At 37.2% G+C, this 22872-nt stretch overlaps 2 protein-coding genes and 1 non-coding gene across 5 annotated transcripts; 1 reads left to right on the top strand and 2 right to left on the bottom strand.

Moving 5' to 3' along the window:
* Positions 1-249: 249 nt before the first annotated feature.
* On the bottom strand, positions 250-7806 carry LOC104437681 (AFG1-like ATPase). 3 transcript variants are annotated; one of them, XM_010050677.3, is made up of 15 exons: positions 7611-7806; positions 6804-6940; positions 6560-6702; positions 5864-6009; positions 5553-5632; positions 5164-5421; positions 4885-4995; positions 4488-4610; positions 4184-4305; positions 4042-4111; positions 2679-2771; positions 2225-2352; positions 1348-1489; positions 736-1022; positions 250-658 (listed from the first exon to the last, which is right to left on the bottom strand). In XM_010050677.3, the coding sequence occupies exons 1-14, from the start codon at positions 7741-7743 to the stop codon at positions 936-938; spliced, it is 1773 nt and encodes a 590-aa protein (XP_010048979.1). In that variant the 5' UTR covers positions 7744-7806; the 3' UTR covers positions 250-658; positions 736-935. The 3 variants fall into 3 exon arrangements, with proteins under 3 accessions (XP_010048979.1, XP_039166392.1, XP_039166391.1); XM_039310458.1 differs by lacking the exon at positions 7611-7806 and adding an exon at positions 7010-7544; XM_039310457.1 differs by lacking the exon at positions 4885-4995.
* Positions 7807-9811: 2005 nt separating this feature from the next.
* LOC104437680 (probable sugar phosphate/phosphate translocator At5g25400) lies at positions 9812-11517 on the bottom strand. The gene has a single exon (XM_010050676.3). The coding sequence runs from the start codon at positions 11296-11298 to the stop codon at positions 10237-10239; it is 1062 nt and encodes a 353-aa protein (XP_010048978.2). The 5' UTR covers positions 11299-11517; the 3' UTR covers positions 9812-10236.
* A 790-nt stretch (positions 11518-12307) lies between these two features.
* Positions 12308-12379, top strand: TRNAG-UCC. Its single transcript has one exon. It is a non-coding gene; the product is annotated as a tRNA-Gly (tRNA).
* The last annotated feature ends 10493 nt before the right edge of the window (positions 12380-22872 follow it).

Genomic DNA, 22872 nt, shown 5'->3' with positions numbered 1-22872 from the left:
GTTGAATGAAATCATCCACTTTTCCCCGTGATCCTATCTAACAAGGCTTTCAATGCTATCTCAAGATACCCTGAGGCGAAGATCAATGTTGAATATACACAGTAACAATATCTTCTATTTCTCTCAATCTAGAGGCAGAATAAGTTTCACGATCATGCTTATCAGGACTTTCTCTTGCATGCAGGGTTTGATGAGAATGCGAGCCAAGATTGGAAGGTTTGTTTCACCAAGGAATTAAGACATACAAGCTGTACAAGCATAAATATCCTGATGACAACACCAGTAACACCATGTCTTTTTTTGCGAAGGTAGCTTCATGTGATAAATACCCAAGGGATCTGCTTTACACATGTAGCCTGTACATTACAAGATGTTTGTCTCACTTGCCCCATGACAACATGAATCCACCCAGTGAGTAATCGTCTTGAATATGACATTAGATTTCCATTACAAGAAATATCCAGGGAGGCAGCGACTAGGCATGAATCTGCTCTAGCAAAATCAGCATGTTAGTCTATGGAACTCCTAGAAAATGCTCCATCATCAAATTACTCTGTCTGTATGATGAATCCATCAGGTCACTCTGTCAAAAATGCATGATGAATCCGAGGCAAAGACGTTCTCTTTTATTGCTTTGCAAACGCCAAGGCCAAGACATCTGACAAACGAAGTAAGTTCTCTCAGAATAGGTCCATCATAAAGATAATGGAAAAGATATTGATAAAGTGGGCCTACCTGAATAGTGGGGAGACCTGGCTGAAGAATAAATTTAGTATAATTGAATGAGGACTTCTTCTGGCACTTACTAACGGAATAATATATCAGATTATTTTTGTTGGAGATCAAATAGACAGAAGATAGAACAATTGGAAGCTGTGATAATGGTTTTGTCACTTTTTCACAAGATTGTGATCACTCTGTTTTTAATGTTGCAATTATTGGCGATGTCTCTCAAAATAAGGATGAAAACTCTGAACTCCATCCAGATACAAAGGTGTCTGCATTTCAATTAAGCGCGATACCTGCATGAAGCTCATAAAGTTTAGGAAAAAAGGACAATAACTGAGGAAGGTCAGCTAAATGTTAGGGTGCTATTGGGAAAGTCCAAGTCGAAGAAAGTGATCTAGTGTAGAACCAGCAGTACAAGATTAGATTAGATCCATAACAGCCACCTAATGTCATATGCATCAATATTAAGAAAAAGTAAGTCATAAAAAACTAAAACAAGCAAGAAAGTAGAACTCAGTTTACTAGCAAATTCTGTGTAGTTGTGAGATTAAGCCTTGACCAAGAAGCACAGAGAGAGATAGAGAGAGGGAGGGAGGGAGATCAAAGCAGATCACTTACTGCTCGGCGAAATGCAAACATTTCTTCTTGACCAGATAGCATGGATATGATCCCAGTTGGGGCACCTCCAGAACTCATATTGCCTTCTGCTAAGACATCCCGGCGAAGTTTACTTCCTTCTATCTCAGTCTCAAATTGAAAGCTGGGCAAGGCAAATATACACAAATGGTGATAAGTTCATAGTTTTGAATCAAGTCACCAAGCATCAAACAAAATATTTTATGGTAGCAAAATTCCTGTTAATCCAGCACGACAATTTCATCAACTTAAGTCGAGCAAAACAGTGGTAGAAAGAAAAATCTAAAACATTGAAAATAGGAAGTATTGGGTATGCAGTGGCTACTAATTCCTGGTTTGGAAATCCATAGTTGCTGCAGCAAGGTTCTGGGACATAGATACCATTCTTAACCAGGGTTTCCGTTCATGATATTACTGTTCTTTCTTTTCATGCACCCGAAGCTTTCTAATTTGAATAAGTTATGATCACTCAAAAATGTCTTATTATATCATGAACATCAAGATTATAGGATACAAATCCTATAAATCATTAAAGTGATGGAAGCACACACGTTACCATGCCAACATTTGTTTCTTATAGAGGTTCTCAATAATATAGGATATATCTCCATGGACAGGGATATGGGCCTAGGATACTCAAATAAAATGACAAGAAAACTGCAGGATAACAGGTCCATTTAGATGTTCAACTGCTACTTAAAAAGAAGAGTTGCTAAATTTTGAGGCAGGACCAAACCATTTCAGTCAAAGAATTCTCAATATGGGAAAATCAGAACACTTGAAGCCTGCAGATTGCATCTGTGCTCACGTCTCTGGACCGCAACGGATGGAATAATTTTCTTACTGAAAACAGACTCACCTCTCCAAATCAAACAGAGTACCTTCTTCAGTTCCTTGAAATAAATCATCAATAGAAGAAGCTGCAGTGCAAACCAGGCGGCAGTGATGGTTGTATAGCTCATCAATGAGGGTGATAAACCTCCTTGCCTGAAATTTGGGAGTCAATAATTCCATGAAAAATGCTGCGTAAAAGCAGGTAAGATTAACAAAAATCCCTTTCTGTCTTGCTGAGAGACACGTGCAGAATTAAAGACTCAGTATATAAACAGAATTCGACGGGCATACATGCGTCTACGCACACATAAAAATTTTCAACAAGTATGAGTTTTTTACATTTTCATCTGCATGTCCAATCAGACAATATTCTACTTCCATCTTATCAGAACTTGATATCATCGTTTGCCATACATCAGAGATTCCATGAAGCAGTATTTCTAGAATAAATAGTCAGTACTTGGAAAATGGTGATGTACCTTGTCACGGATGCGCATGCTCATTTTTGGAATGTCAGATATGAAGACAGTATGATAGTTCCTAGCAACAGCAATATAATCTGCAGCTCCCACCTGTGCATGACAGGATAAAACCTTCAATAAAAGCAACAAACTTGACATAATAGAAGGAGGCTAAAGATTGTTTATCAAACTTAACTGGAAAGTTCAGAGACATTGTCCTTAAAATGAAGGTAAAGAGAATTTTGTTAGACTTCCAGGAAGGTATCAAATTGACAAGATTAATTAACTTCCTTTAGATGGAACGAGGCAACTACAATTTTTCTATAAATCATCAAGAAGTTCTACTCTTGGTAATTTAACATCAGCAACTACAATTTTTCTAAAGGATAAATGCACAAGAGGTCCCCGAAGTTTTCCAAATTATTCAATATGGTCCTCGAAACTTTTTTTTTTTTGGGGTGTGAATTGGGTCCTTAAGCTATAGTTTTCTTTATCAACTTGGTCCGGATACCAGATTTATTGAAAAGCAAATATATATATATATTCTAGAAAATTTTAGAAAAAAGGAAATCTAATCCTAGGTTGGGTGACTTTGGTGATCAGCGGTTTGGGTCGTGCCGCCCTAGGATAGGGCACGACACGCATGAACCCAGGCCAGATCTGGCCCAACCTGTGCAACCTGGCCAGGTGTAGCCTGGGTTGGCGCAACCCGACAGTAGTCAGCAAGGGAGGCCGAGCCCTTGCTGGCATGTGGGGGGTGCCACCACTCACCCTTGCTGCCTCCCCCTTCTCCTCTTTTTCTCTCTTAGGGTGTGGTCTTTTGTTATTGTAAATTTCAAATATGCTATGCAGTTCAGACATGAATATTATATGTAAGCACTGTCAGCATTAAGATAGCGCCAATGTGTCTCTCCACGTCAGCATCTCCGTGACTCAAACAAAAACACATATACTTTAAGGAACTGATTGCACCAAAAAAAAAAAAGTTTAGGGACCTCATCATACAATTTCAAAAAGTTCAGGAACATATGTTGCCTTTTCCCTTTCCTAAAACAAAGCAAAATTAGACAACATATCCAATTAGCTTTCCGAGAGACTGTACTCAGCACTGTTTACATTGTTATTTCTTCCTAGTCAGGCAGTTAGCTCCCTTCTTCCACTTTTCTCTGTCTTAATCATGTCGTTGATTTTAAAAATTCTCTCTTACAATAGAGTTCAAATCATGCTGCTACATAACAGAGCTCTGCCCATGTTAACCCATCATGAAGAGAGATTCAACTGTGCATCATGCATGTAAAACAAGATCTCGAATACGGAGCCTACTGGATGTGAGACTGATAACATAAAGTTATGGAATCTCAAAGAGAAGAAAATACCATACCGGCCGACCGCATAGATACTCAAATGTAAACCGTGCCACTCCATTGCAGCTTTCTGGAACCTCCAGTGTTCTGTTATGATTTATATGCATTACAGATGTTTTATCAAACTATAGACATGCTAATACTTAACAAATGGAGTACCTTCCAAACATCACTCCTAGAGTTGTGGAAGTTATTTGTCCACCTGACTTGCTTGTTATCTCATGCCACATCCTCTGGAATTCCTTCTGAGCATTGCCATCTAAAGGCCAGAAAAAATGATCCTGCACTTTGCATACTTGACATCTCAACAACAATATGATAGAAAATCATCTCAGAATATAGTAACTTGCTTTGACTTTAATAGCGCTTGACATTGCAATCCAGACAAGTATGAAAAACTGGTTATATACTTGTGCACTTTCCCAGTAAAAAGAATTATAAAACATAGGACACCATCGTTCACCTGTTCTACGCATCTTTCTGCTATAAGGCGTCGATAGTCAATGTCACTTCCTATCAGAATGGTCTGACAGTGTTCCTCCAATTTCCGGACCAATTTGAGAAAGATATCCCGCTGCATACCATCCTGTATCACAATTTAGAAAAGGCAGAAATTATGTGACGTAAGCAGAAGTAAGAAGGTACACAAGGTCATTCTTTGCTAATATTAGATTAGCATACTCCAGACTCGAAGAAAATTCTTCCAACCTACCAACTAATACAGCAACTGGCAAAACTCATAGCTTATACAGGTCCAATAAATTCTGACATGGTAATGCAGAAGCAAAGAAATCTTCCAAAGTACAACGAGTGGCTAGGCAAGGAAAAAGGTTGTGCGGCTTTCCAAAAGGCTGACGTACTTGATTTAAATCATTCGGTGCTCTGTTACTGGTGGCGACAAGTACTGTTCCACTGCCCAATAATCTGCTCAGAATTCCAGATAAGGCGACAATTGCAAATACATCAACAGTCTGCATTAGAGAGCACAAACATTTGGAGTCATAAAAATTGGGGGAACATCTAGAAGATAATTTCTCTGGAGATTATTTTTGACCCATATATCAGTCAAGGTAGCATCTATGCAAGAATAATGACCAAATTAGGATGACCAAATTAGGACACAGCACAAGTGTGTTCACCTGTATCTCATCGAAGCAAAGAACACTGGCTCCTCTATGATCCTCTCTCTGATCTATGAGAAACATGTCTGCCACTGCTGGAAGGATGTTCTTCATCTGTACCTCTTGCTTGTACCTTTCTTCTGCAGCCAACCATTCCTTAACTTTGGTATCAAAGGGGAGATTCATAATCCAGCTAGAGAGACTCGACTGCAAAGACTTGTCCTCTACTTGTTTCTTCCAAATCTGATGCATGCGTGCATTAATCTCGAGCATTGCCTACATAAAACCAGAAAGGCAACATCACAAGCTCAGGAAAGGACTCAGAAATAGAATGTCTAAAAAAGACGTACACAATAGCACAGCTTGTAACAAAGGGATAGTTTCAAGGCATTGAAGAAAAGGTTTACCTCATGAAAGTGATATCGTCTTCTATGCTTAATAATACCATTGGTGGCGCTATAAAACATATCCATAAGCATTGTCTTCCCTACAATTTACCATAATTATCAATAGATTTAAAGTTCTACAAGCAAAGTAAGTAAGAAGAAAATTGCTTCAATGTTAAGTTTTTCTTAGTTTTCTTTAGCTGATATGAACAACTAAACCCTATTGGAGAGTCAATATTGGAAAGTCAATCTAAGTGATCATCACTGCTGCAAGGAGCTGAGTGAAGTATGCTGCATGTCTCTTCCTGTGACAGCAAAATTTACCAACGTACCACTGCCCACATTGCCATACAGGTAAAGTCCTTTTGGAGAGGGAGGTGCAGTAGGACGCCGACCAATCATTGAATCCAACTTCCTCTCTCTGTTGAGATATGAGACCCATCTTCCAACTCCTGGCTCTATATTTTCAGGCCTTTTTCTGATAAAGCAGAAAACATTGGAAAATATGCCTCTTTAATCAATGCGGCTGGCAGACATCAACCTTTATCGTCTATACATTTCTCTATGAAAATATGCAATATCCAACAAATGAGGAAGTGCGAACTGGAGTTCAAATTCCAATAAATTAGTGTCATCACGAAAATCAGGAAGCATTATTACCAAAAATATCACTAGTTTTATATTATAGAGCAAATGGGGAGGACATCATTCAAGAAATTAGGACTAGAAGCAAATGTAACACAGGAGATGAGCCCATAACATATCTAGTGATTGATCAATTATGTCGTTGACATATAACAGAAGCACGTCTAGAGTAGCTGCACTTCCATAATATCCTGCATAGGAGATTTGTCAAATAAGAAGTAATAACTCCATTGAGCAACTTGCTTCATATTAATATATGATCGCAAAAATTACATCTACGTCAAAGCCTATGAATTCATGAGAATTTCAAGAAAATAACCATTGAAACAAAAGCCATACTTGAAGTGCACAGTTTTCTTCAAATGCATTTAGAGTGGGCTTACCGAAACATCCACTTCTCAACAAGCTTATTTCTCTGCTTGCTGAGTGATGGCCATTCATTTCCATGCTGCTTCATCTCTGCTTCTTCCATCAAAATCCTGCGCCGCTTATCCTCCCTCTTGTTCTCCCAATCAGCTAGCTTCATCTGCATAGAAAAAGGATAAACCGTCAGGAATGAAATTTCAGTAACATAGATGAATACCAAATTAAATTATGAATTAAACAATGCAAATGCATATGTGGTACATGGTATTCTTCCATATCTTTCTCATACTGTTCCAGCCGCCCAAGTAGATTTTCCAATTCGATAGCTACGCATTCCTGGTAAGGATCATGCTGCAGCTTTCCCTGCTTGATGAGATCCTTGTATTGTTCAAGTAGCCCTGAAAATGGGTTTTGCTTTCAGAACCAAGAGTTGGGTTCTCTAAACAACTCAACTTAGATGCACATACCCTTCACTGAGTACAATACCAGACATGACAGCTAAAAGAAGGTGCTTTAGGACAACCTATCTTTCACCCTAACATATGCCCATCGTGGACCTCGCATTGAAGAGAAATACTAGCTCAAAGACTGGAATAAGCCCACCATCAGAGCACGACTCGATCACATTCTTCCGATTGATAATTCGAACTTCTCAACTGGCTATTACTTAGAATTACCAGCTAGAAATAATCGACGACATCAATCATCTGTAGTAGCCTTCCCGGTCAAGACATAAACGACGTAATAAAAAATCCACACTTGCTCCAGAACAAAAAAAGAAAGCTCGAACCGGCATTACGAATATAATCCTACATCAGGCGCGCACACGAATCACATAACTCTCGGTCGCCGGCTCGAAATTCGTCGCGAATCCAGCTTCAGCTTATCAGTTTCATCGCGCCGTTAATCAATGCCCGGCGAAAGAAAGAGGTCAACGAAACATGAATTTCGCCCCGACCATCGCTGGGCGAGTTAGCAGAGATGGAAGTCCGAGGCAGCACTCACGAGAGAACCGACATCAACGAATCCAGCGAGGGAGAGAGAGAGAGAAAGAGAGAGAGGGATGACCTGGACGCTTCGGGGAAGCGGAGCCGGCGAGGCCGCGGCGGAGGCGAAAGCGAGCGGCGTCGCGGCGGGGAGGCCACGGAGAGAGAGAGCGAGCGATCGAGCGAGCTCGGCCCATGACAGCTCGGTGAGCCATGTTGATCGATCGAACGAGAAGCGAAGCGAAGCGGCGAGCTCTTTTGCTTCGATTCGGTCTCCTTCCTGCAACTGGAAAAGAGCAGAGGAAGGAAGGAAGGAGGAGGGAGGCGGGAGATGTCGACGTGGCGGCATTGTGGACGTGCCACGTCAGAAAGTACGGTGGCCTTTGGTGCGTCTTTTTCCTATTTTTGGGACCGAGTACGGAGAGAGTGACGTGGATGGATTTTGACCATCCAATGAGGCTCCGCGTGGGGGAAAAGCCGTGTTTTATTGGATGAAGTAATTCGGATTTAGCGCACCTTTGGCAATAAATAAAATGAAATAAATACAGAAAAAAAATCGCTATTCATACTTATAATTCGAATCATGAAATTATAGAAATCATTAGCATAAGATCTCGAGCAAATGAATTAATAGGTCATTGAATCAAACGGCTCTATTAAGTTGATTGTCAAATTCAATTCCCTACAATGTTCGGCCGGATATGAATCGGACATTTGCCGTTAAGAAAGTGACTAAATGCTTATTTATCTGAAAATGACAAAATGGAATACTCACTTTATTTATTTGAAGAAATTACTTTGCCAAATTAAAATTATTTAAATGCCCCTAAGCAGAATCGGTGTTAAGCTGAACTTTTACCGACATGAGAGAACAATCCACCACTACCGACAAATTCAACTCTCCTCTGAGGCTGAGATGGGATTCATCAGCACAGAGAAAAGGCCAGGATCATCACATTCAGAGAACTCTTCACCAACTTGAGACGACCGGATCCGATGCACGCGATACAACGACATTTGCATCGTCATTGGTTTGGTAGAGTCGTCCTGAGTTCCAGGATAGGCCGATGAGTAACTCATACCCTTCGACAGAGGGCAGAAAAATGAAGAGTTTGACATCAAGGTAGGACAACAAAGTTTGCCGGTCGAGAAAGGCAAACGTGTGACTTTAACAGAGATTCATTATTGAGCCTGAAGCAGTTCCCTCTAGTTTTTGGTACATATAAACTGCGCTACTCAGATTGTCCAGAGTTAAGGAGCTGACACAGTCCACACAAACATGGCAAATTGCACAAGCAGAGGCTGCCACAGCTCATCTACCGATGAGGCTGCGAAACCATCAACATGTTTTGAGTCACGCTACGCATTTGAGATCATTGGATGAGACATCATCTGAATGAAGATGAAAATATGAGTAGCAACTTCTCAACATTCAATGTCGGTTTGGATGATAGGTCATGATCTGTTCATTTACCTTTCTCAAAAACTGAGGATCCATACCCCTGCTAACAGAAGGAACATGACCTATAGATCAAACAAACTTATGCGAAAAGGATGATTTCCTGCACACTAATTAGCTCTAACTAGTGCCAAAGTTTGAGACTTGAAATACAGATGATTCGGGGCAGGTTAAGCATTACACCACTAGCTAGAGAGATGCCAGATAAATCATATGACAATTCTCCAGGACAGCTTCTGTTCTCACGCACACTCCACATCCTGAACTTCAATGACTTCCATAGTGTATTCCAGTTCAATATTTCAACAGCAAAGCACAGAATGAATGTGAAATGATAGCGGCATTCCTTTCCTCCATCATACGTCAATGCAAATAACTGAGATCTACTCATCCAGCCAGCATTCACAAATCTCCTAGCAAAATATGTGACTCCTCATTCATGAAAATCACAGGGCAACACAAGGGAAGAGTAGACTGATCTAGCCATCCCAAAAAGAATGGCGTGTCACAGAACTAGTGGTTATCCATATGATGAACTAATGATTTCTACCATCACCAAGAGTTTGAGAGTGCCTCGGTTAGTATCTGCCATAACCAGTGACAATTAGCGACCGATCATTATCTTCGTCGAAACTAGGTACTATATGCATAACAGTGTTTCTCAGGAACTCATTCTCACATTCGCATAACACAAACGCTGTCCCATAAAGGCTCGACCTTCAGAAAGTACTGACGAGCAGCGGACACAAGCAAATCTCATGGGTTTCAAATAAGAGTCAGGGACAGTGAAATCAAAGATGCAATATGTATACCAGCCCAGCAACTCAAGACAAAAACTCGCATACATATATAATTCATAAGAGTCAATAAGCACCGAAACCCAATAAATGAAAGTCGCTACAATGCTAGTGTGAAGAACAATAAGGATAAACAAAAAGAGAAACATGGGAAACATAGCAGGCCATCAAGATTCCTTCAACTCGAGTAAAGCATCGTAGTCGCATCCAAAGCGATGGACATGAATCTCGACCCTGCCACAAGCGCAAGACATCATTAAGTAGCGGATGACGCGGACAACATAAATGCCACATACCAAATGGTGCAAATTGAAATTGAGAGACATGACACTCATGACACTCAATCCACTTGCCCTTCCTCCTAACCAATATAGTATCCACCAAGACTCCCTGATAACTTATTTCCATACTCAACTCGAATATCCATCTATCCCTAAAATCCGATCAAAAATTTAGGCTTGCGAGTCTCTCTTCTCCCCCATTCCATCTCCATCCCTCTGCTCCAGCAACCTGCCCGCCTCCTCATCCGCCTGCGTGGCCTTCTTCTGCGCTTCCTTCGCCTTCAGAGCCTGCAGTTTCGAGTGGTTATAATACGCCACGCCCAAGAACGCCAGGCCGTAACCGAACAGGTTCACCGGCGTGACGGTGTCCTTAATGACGGACCAAGAGAAGGCGATCAGCAGCCAATCCTTGACGACCCCGGCCACATTCATCGTCAATGCCGAGGTCTTCCCGACGAGCAAGAACACGGCGAGATTCAGGGCGAAGGCGCAGAGGGAGTTGGTGCCGAAGATGACGAAATCGAAGTGGAAGCTGGAGGTCTCCCTGAGGACGGGGAACTCGACGAAGATCCAGGGCACGAAGAGGAAGGCGAGGCAGCAGGGGGCGACGTAGTAGAGGGAGGTGATGGGGTTGAGCTGGATCCCCTTGGAGGTGAGCAAGATTTGGATCATGACGAGGCGGGTGGCCTCGAAGGCGACGGCGCCGAGCTGGAGGACGACGCCCCAGGCGTCGAACTTGGCCTCGCCGTAGGCGGCGACGCCGACGCCGAGGGAGATGGAGAGCATGTTGACCATGGTGTCGGCCTTGAAGCCGTCCTTCTTGAGGAGGACGCCGATGGAGTAGACGGCGACGGGCATGAGGGCCTTGAGCATCTGGATGAAGGAGACGGAGAGGTAGATGTAGGCGGAGTTGGAGAGCCAGAGGGAGACGGAGTAGAGGGCGCCGATGGGGACGACGGAGGAGAGGTAGAGGTCGCGGGACATGGTGACGGGCTCCACCAGCTTGAGGACCTTGACGAGGAGGAAGGCGAGGGCGGCGCAGAAGGACATGTGGATCATGGTGAGGGAGATGGGGAAGGGCCAGTTGTAGAGCTTCCGGTCGAGGATGTACTTGTTGTACACGATCACGGTGAAGGAGAGGAAGATCCAGATGGCGACGTAGGTGTAGGAGAGCAGGATCTTCTTCACCACGCCCTCGCTCAGCGACCCCGACCCGGATCCGCCCTTTCCCATCTCTGCTCGCCGGAAGGAGGACGACGACGACGGCGGCGGCGGCGGCGGCGGAGGAAGGAGGAGCGGGGGAGGGTGCGCAGGATAAGCAGGGAGGGTGGCGTAGGATTAGGATGTGGGGGAGGAATCAGATTCGGGTTGGGGGTTGGGGGAAATGGTGCAGATCTGAGAGTTTTTCTCTGAGAGAGAGAGTGAGAGAGAAGACGATGAAACGATCTTTTTTTTTTTTTTTCGATTTCTTTTTTGCGATTTTTTTTTTTTTTTTTTTGGCGGTGTGTTTGGAGGGGAAATGGGCTTTTTCGGACATGGGAGATCGGTCGAGGATCGCGTTGGTGGTGTATTGGGCCGTGATGATGAGGTGTAGGGCCCATGCGTGTGGGAATTTCCTTCTTTTTTTTTTTTTTTTCTCTCGGGTGATCTGCTCGTCTGCCGTTTGTGCTGCCAATCATTGGAAGTTCAGGTGAGTTTTGTGACAGAGAGCTGCACAAATGACCCACGAAGTTTAATAATACTGTGGTCCTAAACTGTTATAAATGTTCAATCTATTTCTTGGATTATTATATCTCAGATTCAGTATATTTCCTAAATTATTTAGTTCGACGACGAAATTGAATATGTATTAAAAATTTATAGGCCACATCTTCAACTCATTTCTTGCTTTATTTTTATTTTATTTTTTGTTACCTGTGAACCATGGGTTAGTACATTTCGTGCACAAAGAGCTATTATTGGCATAATTTTTAAATTGGGCAAGCCCAAAAAGGGAGAGAATTTGAATTTGGCGATACTAGATTTGGATTTTAATTGTAGATCTGAGCTGTAATCTTGAGAAAGGTTACAGCTCAATCTTAAATGATGCAACCTAATTTTGCTGGCCGTTCATCAAGGACGATAGGAAAAGTTCAAAGGTCAGGTATCTCTGCAAGCATATTCCCTGCACGTGGCAAGTGCAACTAACTTTTGCTTTGATTTATATTAAATTTAAATTTCTGGATGGTAGTCTCAACAAGCCGCGTTTGTAGTCCAACGGTTAGGATAATTGCCTTCCAAGCAATAGACCCGGGTTCGACTCCCGGCAGACGCATTACCTTTTCGTTTTATACCCTTTCTTTTTCCACGCATTTTTCAATTAAACACGAGAAGTTCATTTCTTTTTTCCTTTTTCATGCGTTTAATCAGGCAAGAGAAGTTCATTTCCATATTATGTGTATCTTCATGTAGTCCCCCCTGCAATGAAAATTCAAATGCAAACCCTAATTGCATATGAAAGCTCGAAGGCAAACTCTAATTTTTACATTCATCTCATGAATTGGTACAATAGTGCACGATGCAAGCGTGAATTGTATGTGCAGTTTCTTTGAATGATTAAGGAGTGATGAGAACTCATTTGTGTGAGACTGCCAACCAAGAGCTTAAGGACCCGAATGATAACATTTTAGTCAAAAATTAATTTCTAGAACATAACTAGATTTTTCTATTTTTATCCTTAGATGAGTTTCTAAATAAAAATATGTGTTTGATAACGATATAAAATTTATATTCCTAGAAGTAAAATTTCTCCCTCCGTAGCAGTGACTGGTGGTGACTAGCGACGCGTAGCGGTCGATGGCGGACTACAATGGAGAGGGACGGTAGCTAGTGGTGGGTGAACCATCGGGTAGTGGCGAGCATAAGTGATACAAGCAGTTTTTATTTTTCATCTATATCCTAGAAATGGAAAAGTAAAAAAAAATTATTTCTCATTTCTATTCCAAACCCATTTTAGACTAAAAATTTGTTCTAGAACATTGCTAAACGGATTTCTATTCTAAAAACAAGTTAAAAAAATTCTCAAATAAAAATAAAATGATTATTATTCATGCCCTGAGAATAAGGGATGTGCAAAAGAAAGCTCTATTTACTGTAGTTAATTGACTTTAACCTATGAGTCAGGCTGATGAATCAACTAGACAATCTTTTCAAAATTTTGTAATAATGAGGAAAAGCATATTGATGAACCCAAATTTTTCCAAAAACCTGATATAAATATGTTAATATACGTTTTGGTCAAAAAATATATTCCTCCAATTTAATTTTGACCAGATTTTTCTTATGTAAGTGTCATATTGTAATCAAATCTAAAGATTTATGAATTAACTTATTCTTCTGTAAACTTTCTACTAAGCTGTGAGCCGTTAAATTTTAGAAAATGGTGATTAATTTTATAATTAACTCTCTATACATATACAGGAAAATACATAGATTTAAACTTTAGTGCAATGTGCAATATCATTCTTTAACTTATAATTCATTCAATTTAGTCATTGAACTATTCATGAATATTCAATTTACTCCCTTATCTTTTTCACACAAAGTCAAATTAGTTACTCAATACTATCACAAGTTTTCATAATTGCACTATAACCCATATTTTAGAATACCATTTCATTTTAGTCTAATTCCTAAATCAACAAAAAAATATGTTTTGTTTTTTTTTTAAATTAACTCGTTACCTTTTTGGTTTTCATAAATATTATTGTAGTTTAATTTTAGTATATTTTAACTTATGATCTTGATAGTAGTAAAAATATAATCTCATTTAGAGCTATATTGGATCCATAGTACTTTTTATTTTGAAAATAAGTGTTTACATAAGAACATAACTATATGCATTTATCTATAGATTTCTTGTACTTATACTAATCTAAATCTTGTCCATAATTTTTAGGTAGATAAAATTTTCAAGTTTTTATGTTTCGTATTTTTTTAATCAACGGAAATTAAAATAGCTGAAATATTAACTTGATACAACTCTAAATAAGATTATGATTTTACTGTTATAGTTCATCATAATATTTATAAGCTAAAATGTACTTAAATGAAACATCATAATATTTATAAAGAAGGATAAAAAGTAATAAAAAATTAGTTATATATATATATTGTTGATTTAGGATATGTATTGAATTGAAAACACATTCTAAAACCTAAGCAATAGTGTAATTATGAAACTTTTTGACTCTGCTATGGAAAGTTCAGGGATTAGATTGAACAAATTAAAAATTCAGAGACTAGAATGGAATTTAGGAATAGCTTAATGACTACATTGAACAAATAATAAATTTAATGATGGCATTGCACATCGGATCAAAGTTTATAGACTATTTTATGTCATTTTATATATATATCATAAAGACTACATTTTCTATATCTAATAATTTTTAATTTTTTTATTATTCCTCTTAATCTAAGTCATTCATTTTTTAGGTCTTTATCCTTGACCCTCCGCTCTTTTTCTTTATTATAAACCATAGGATCTTTTTATTATGAAGCATCAAATAGAAAATATTCATATATTTTCAAGCTTTATTTTCTCAATAGGCGTTTGTATACAAGTAAAAAGTTAGATCAAGAGAAAATAGGCAAATCGCACTAAGAGACAACAAAAGTACAACAATAAATCAAGCCTCTCTTAGCTTAACATCATTGTAAGCATGGTACTAGAGGTACAATGAAGGCAGCTGATCTATGGGCATTCTTACGAAAACTGGCAAGTGGTTTTCCAGAACATGATGTCATGGAGATGTGGTTAAGCTAAATGTTACTGCATGATACATAGTAAAATCTAATTGCCCGTGTTGTAGCTAAAGTCCCTTGAAACCCACCGTAGGTCATATTGTTCACTACTAGATTCGAGTTCGAGATTGCATCAACTTGCGTTGGTCATATACATGAGTGAGGAGTTGTTGACACTAAATAGACTATGGATGATCAAGGTGCGTGTCTTTATGATGAAACTCAAAAATTGAGTCTATGAAGCATTACATTTCATTGATATGTTATACAATATTGTTGAAAGAAAAGTCGGCAGAAGAAACAACTTACCCATTCAATGCACAATAAACAAATTACCCCTAAATGTACGTTATATCATGAGCGAACGACGGACAATACACCTTTACGATGGTCCGAATACAATCACGAGGAAAGTATTCACATTCCATAACGTTAATGCCGATTGTTTTCTTAAAATAGTAATGGAATTGCCTTTTGTTCTTTGATGGAGAAAGGAGAAGAAGAGATAACAGTTTTTTCATAATGTTCTTTATACTAACTATTATGATGGTTAATTCTAGAAGTTATTTATATAACTTTGTTCACGCCCTTTCAAAATGTGTCTCTCCATTATGTCATATCAATACGAATCAGTGCATCTTAATTGCATCTCTATCAAGAATATAAAGCATTCAACTTTCATCTACTTTAGAAACAATTCATACTAGCAAGAAAGCCGTGTGACCAATGAGTATATCTGCACTTGGAAGCTCAAATTATGTACTTGTTAGGGATGACATAATGACTATAACCCAAAAAGAAACAAACAATTGATGTCTCACAATACCCTATACATATTTTGTTGCATCAATCTAAATATATGTATCCCTTAAAGGTCATACTTAACTATTCTCATAACACAATGTATTTACAATTATATCCAAAATCACATAAGGTGATATAATTGATCAACTAATAAATACATGTGATATATGTAAAATAACAATAGTCTTTCCTTGCCCTCATATCTCTCTTCATTTTAGAGTAACTGCTTTCCTAAACATGTCCCATAAAGTCATATCTATTTATGACCGTCAATAACATACTAAAGTAATAACATTATTTTTTTCACTTCAAGAACATAGTCAAAAGTATCATAGAGCACAAAATGAGATAAATTATAAATTGCCTCAATGGCTCACACAATGAGTAAATATGAATATTTCACTCACTTTCCCTTATTGATCGTACAATGTACATATAGTATGAATTACATACTATTATGGATTTCTCTTTCTATAAGAGCATGTGTCATTTATTAAACACATACATTATATGAATATTAGCCTAAAAATAATTATGTGTTTCTCACATACTTATATTTAACTTGAGTACTATATCAGTTCGCTTTCTATAGTGCCCAATTAAATACTCGCATTTGACATCTTTTAAGCATACATGATTGTGAGACTATCATGTTCGGTCTTATTGCATACAAATCACAGATCTCATCTTAGCTCCAATCAAGGCGAGAAAAAATTTTATGTACTAAACTTGCTCTTTCAGTATTTATAATATACAAAGTCTCATTTCAATGTGCTAACTATAACACTTGAGGTGATTGCTCATGTGAGTAAGACAATCATTGCTTGCTGACATACTTTTTAATAATATATATGTGTTTGTGACGGTCTCATAATGCATTTGTATTTATTAATGAAACATCAAGTCACAATGACAAATAAGTACAATACATATGCTCACATATACATAAATCAATTATTCTCAACAATATTATCTATCACATTTTACGTAACTCTATAGACATCCTGTGGGTCAAGAATACGTCTTTAGGAACAACTTTTGTAAACGAATCAGCAGCCATTCTATTTGTTAAAATGTATTGTAGAATCACTTATTTATATACTATTATATCTCTAACGAAGTTGTCTTTTATGTCAATGTGTTTCATCATACCATAATACTTAGGATTTTTCATATAAATAATGGTTGCCTGACTATCATAATAAATTGTCACTGATCCTAGAACTTCAGTAACACTGGCTAAGTTTTTCAAGAAACGTTTTAACCACACTGCTTCTTGTACTTCGACAAAGCATGTAATAAATTTTGCCTCCATCGTAGATAAGGTCATGCATATCTGTTTTTTTTATTATTATTCTAAGAAATTGTACATTTATTGAGTAAGAATGCATATTCAAAAGTTAATTCACGCTTATCTAGGTCTCCTCCTCAATTAGCATCTAAGTAATCTAATAATCATAAATCATATTCTTGATAACGAAGTTAACAGTCCACAGTGCCTTTCACATATCTTATGATCCTCTTCACTACTTTCCAGTGTGCTTGATCAATGTATGACATATATCGGGTCGAGTACACATTAAAGCATACATCGACTTCTGACTACACTAGCATAAGAAACAATTTGTACTTCTTTTTTCTTCTAGAGTCGTAAGACATATCTTAATACTCAGGCTTTCAACTTGCATGAAAGAGGTATTAATGGGATTACAATACGATATATTGCAATGCTCAATAATCTTCATTATATAAGACTCTTTTGACAGAGTAAGGAATTTTCTTAATTAATATCTTTCGATCTTAACTCCTAATATATAAGTAGCTTATCTCATGTCTTTCATTTTAAAATTAGATAATAAACATTTTTTTATAGTGATAACCAAACCCTTGTCATTCACAACCAATAATATATTATCCACTTAAAGTGATAAAATTACAAATTTATTTTACTGTTTGACATATATACAATGATTTTCTTTGATTATCATGAATTCAAAAGACATTATGACTCAATGAAAATAAAAATACCACTGTATAAATGATTGCTTGATACCATATATTGAACGATGAAATTTGCAAACTTTATACTCATAACATTTATCTATGAAACCTATTGGTTGTTCTATATAGATTTTCTCATTTAGTTCCTCATTAAGAGATGTTGTCTTTGCATCCATTTGAAGTAATTCTAGATCCAAATGTGTGATGATGATTAAGATAAGACGTGTAGAGCTAAACCTTACAACTAATGAAAATGTTTTCTCATAGTTTATATTCTCTTATTGAGTATAGTCTTTTGCCACAAGACAAGCCTTATACTTTTCAATTGATCAATTCACCATTTGCTAAATCTTGAAAACCCATTTGTTTCCAATAGCCTTGTGATTATGTAGCACATCAACCAAATCCTAAATGCGGTTTGCTCTCATTGACCCCATTTCATATTTCAAAACTTTTTTCTATTCTTTATTATCAAAAGAAGAGAGACTCTTAGATATTCTTAGGCTTGGTATTGTCTTGCAAAGTAATCATAAATGCTTCTCCTTTATTCTCAACATGACGACAGGAAATACTTCAATTACTTTTGCGTAACTAAACTTCTTCTAAATTCTGTTTGCCAAGTGATGCGACACTCCTACTAGGTATTGTATGTTGAGATAAATCTTCATTTTCCTTGACAATATTAGTAGATGTGTTATCAGGATTTTCCATTTCATATAATTAGAAGTTTTTGTCAATCTTGCCTTTATTAGAAAAATATTTCTTTAAGAACGTGACATCTTGTGACTCTATTTCAATTACATTATCATCAGCTTGTTCACTTATGAATACATATTCTTTGAGTGTTCAGAATATCTTATGAAGAAACATTTCTTCTCTCTAGGGCCTAGTTTGTCATATTTATGGGAATAATCATAAACATAAGTTGCACACACCCAATGTTGTAGATATTTAAGTCTAATTTTTTTACCAATCCACAATTTATAAGGGGTGGAAGTGATCAACTTAGAAAGTATACGGTTAAGTATATAGACAGTAGCCATTAAAACATCTCCCCAACATGAGATAGATTGATTTGATTGCGCTATCATAGACTTAACAATTTTCATTCGGGTTTTATTCATTTTTTCAGCAACCCCATTTTGTTGCGAAGTATGGGGAATAATGAATTGTTTTACAATTCTCTTTTCATCACAAAGAATCTTGAATTGCTCAGATAAATACTCAGTTCGCGATTGATTCTCAATACCCTTATTATTTTGTTCAATCAATTTTTTACCAATGCTATATTTCGTTTAAAACAGTCAATACTTTTGACTTATGAGAGATTGAAAATAGATAACCGAAATGCGTGAAGTCATTTATAAAAGTGATAAAATATGAGATTTAATGTCTTGTCATCACATTCAATGCACCACAAATTCTAGAATGTAGAAGTTCAACTTTAGTTCCTTTATCGAATGGTTTACTAGTTGCTTTTCCTATTAGACTATATTCCACATACGGATAGATCAACATTAGCAAGTGACCCTAAAATGCATTATCTAACTAATTCTTACATTCTTTGTAGCCCAATGTAATCTAGTCTAGCATGTCAAATGCTTGTATCAATCTCCACATTTCTAGAAGATACAATTAAGGAAAAAAAAAACCCATCAATATTAATATTGTATACATCATAATCAATATCTAACACCATAAAATCATTCAATACATAATCAGAACTGTAATAAACGGTTTAAAATAAAATGTCAACACAATGAACATGGAAATCCAACATATAACATAAGTTAAGAAGAACAACTATAGAGATTAAGTTCCATCGAATATCTAGAGCGTAGAGGACATTATGTAAGAACATGTTTCGGCCACTACGTAAAATTAATTTACATGTGCCAATACCCTTCACTTCAACTCTTGAATTATTCATAACATATATCCATCTTCTTTTAAGTTGTATCTAACGATACTTTGCAAATGCTTATTGATCTCTAGCTATATGGTCTGTTGCTCCCGAGTCTATAGTCTATATAGGATGAAATTCAACAACAGTATTAAAACAAAAATATAATTTAAAGTAATAGAATAATGGGTATTTCTTTTGATTTAATGTATTCACGAACGAAGTGGCCTAGCTAGCGACACTTGTAGTGCTTCATCTTGGCCTTGGCCACTTTCCCACCACGCCTCTTGCGTCGAAGGGTTTTAGCTTTCTTGGGTGCCTGGTCAGTCTTCTTTTTTGTTGTTATTGAATTCATGATTCCTTTTGCACTTAAAATCTGAAATTTTGTGTGAGCCCGATTCAATAACATAAGTATTGGTAGAGGATCTTGTAGCCTCTAGGCGCTCATCCTCTAATTCCAAATGATGCATTATATCGTCAAAAGTGACAATATTCTTATTATGTGTCCTTTTAATGTTCATACATTCCCAACTATCAAGAAGAAACCTTATAACATCATGAACCTATTGTTCATCAGTAATGGTGTGACCTGCCGAATTCAGCTCATGAATCATATTTGACATCTCTCTTAGATGCTACTTTATCATCAGATTTGGGCATTTCGATATGTGTCAAACTTGATGGTGAGTCTCCTCAACTTGGTGGTAAACGTACCCCCAAACTTATCTTTTAATGTAATACATATTGCTTGAGGTTTATCATAACCTTCAACCTTACACATGAGATCATCATACATATAACTAGTAATGTGATGCGAATAATGCTATTTTTCTTTTTTCAAAATTGATAAGTTTTTTGACATCTTTTGTGCTGAGTTGAAGTTCGAAGCTCAGGTTCATCCATGATGTGGCTATGGGTTTCCAAAACTTCTTATTCCTCAAGAATGTACTAAATTTTTTGATACCAAATATTATAATTGTTACAATTTAACTTCTCACATTTATTGAGGTTAGCCACAAATGTTTTAGACATTGAAGCCATAATCATTTACTCTAACCATATTAATATAATAAACGTAGAATCAATACAAGAACATTTTCCACATTAACACACATATTTAATTTGTAGCAAAGATAAACTAAATTAATGATAATTCAATAAAAGACATCGAAACAAAAGTTCACTATGGTCCCAATCAGCTTCTGCTTATGATTGTTTTACTAGTTTAATTTGCACAAATTTTAAGTTTTTAACCACCGCTTGTGGTAGCCCAGTTGGATAAGTGCTCCCATGATCCTTTGCAAGAGGAGATGAGTTCGAATCTCGCAGGCCGCATGGGATCTTAAGTGTGACGTCGGGGTGGTGGGTCTTCCGCTAGCGTCACCCTAGGGTTTACCCCCTGTTACCCCGGGCCTGTCGGGCTGTCCGTGTTGATACAGTGCGCGGGTTCCCTGGGTCATAAAAAAAAACATTAAGTTTTAGATGATAACTCCTTTGAATTTTATTAACCTATGAAATTCCATTAGAAGAAATGATTACATGATCTCATGTACTTTCAACATTTTTCATTTAATATCAAAATGCATAACATGATGTGAACCAGCGTATAAAGCAATCATGCAACAGCTATAATCAAAAGTGAAATTCATAACATAATGAAATAATTAAAGATCTTCAGCCTTTATTCCAATTTGCTCAGAATCAAGAAATTACCAGATAAATCATATACATGTTACTATTGAAATGAGCTCCTATGAAGCACCACCACTCTTCAAGAGCATTCGTGTCATGTTGGATATTTCGACATGTGTTTCAACACTCTTGGACACTCTTTGACACTCAGTCAATACATACTTTCTCAACACTCCAACATTCAAGTTGAAATTCTGACATACGAGTTTCTGACACGTGATTCTAATATCAAAGTCAATTTTAAAAATTCAATAAATGAGAGGTCAAGATATATATATATATATATATATATATATATATATATATATGTGTGTAAATGTGTGTGTGTGTGTGTGTGTGTGTGTGTGTGTGTGTGTGTGTGTGTGTGTGTGAAAATAAAACACAACAATATAAATAATAAATGAAAAAAAGAAGAAAACCTAGTATTTTCTTCTCTTCTGACTCTCATTTCCCATGATACACAATTTACCCCTTAAGTTTTTTTCTCCTCTTTCAACATATCTAACATGTGAATCCAGAATATGGATCGCTTGTTTTTTCTCCAAGTTTTATGAATTATTGAAACAAAATTGAATTTGTTAAATTGAAACAATGAATGATATTAATAAATTGCGAATTGATGTTTTTAGTGTGTATTCATTTTAGGCTTTTTTTAATTAATTAATTATTTATGAATTTGATTTAAATTAATTTGATTGAAATAATCATAAAAATAATAATTTATTATGTATATATAAAAATATATATTTAATATACAACACGTTTTAACGTGTCGGAATTCTCTCATTTTTAAGAAACGATGTGTTAGCGTGTCGTGTTCCATGTCACGTGTTAGTGTCAGTGCTACTTAAATGAGCTTTACACAACATATATATGACCATTTACATGTAGGCTAACTTCTGTATTTGCAAAATCATAAGAATATACAGGTTAGAAGGAATAAACAATATATTTATAACCCAAAAAAATGCATATTTAGGGTTTTATATGCATTTTTATATCTTTAAAAGCCTTAAACATATAAAATAAATATATCACATTGTAGAGCATATTCGTATGAACCAAACGCTACCGATTATGTGTTTGGAACCCCCCACACACCCACACATGTTGCTTGAATGCGCAACGCATGTGGTGCACATGCCAGCGAGCTAATAATGCTACTAGCTGATTTGACTGATCCAATCAATGACCAGTCCGATTGGTCCACCAAGTCAACTGGGTTAGATCGTTAGGTTGGGCCGCCGACCGGCGTACAACCAGTGGGGTGATGTCATCAATGACGTTAGTGGGACGGTTTTTGATCGCTGGTTGACGTTATCATTGATGTTAGCATGCGTTGGTTCATTGATGTGCGTGTGGTGCTCACGCGTCGTAGTTTCTAGCCACACGTGTAGGCATATCCAGCATTGCCCAGCGGCATGCCACTCGTTGTTTTGATCATTTCGACAAGTATTTTCATCCCATATATTCAAAATTTTATTTTGGCCTAAAAGACTATTTCAGGAAAGGCCAAAACCAAATGGTTGTTGGCGACTTTCAAACTCGTTCTTTGCTTTAGTTCATTTTTTGACGATTCAAGTTATAATTTCTGAGCCATGAATATCCAAATGATATGAAGT

The sequence above is a fragment of the Eucalyptus grandis genome, chromosome 3, assembly GCF_016545825.1.
Source record: "Eucalyptus grandis isolate ANBG69807.140 chromosome 3, ASM1654582v1, whole genome shotgun sequence".
In the NCBI taxonomy this organism is placed as follows: Eukaryota; Viridiplantae; Streptophyta; class Magnoliopsida; order Myrtales; family Myrtaceae; genus Eucalyptus; species Eucalyptus grandis.
Note: the sequence above shows the minus strand (reverse complement) of the source record. Positions and strands in the feature narration are given on the sequence as shown.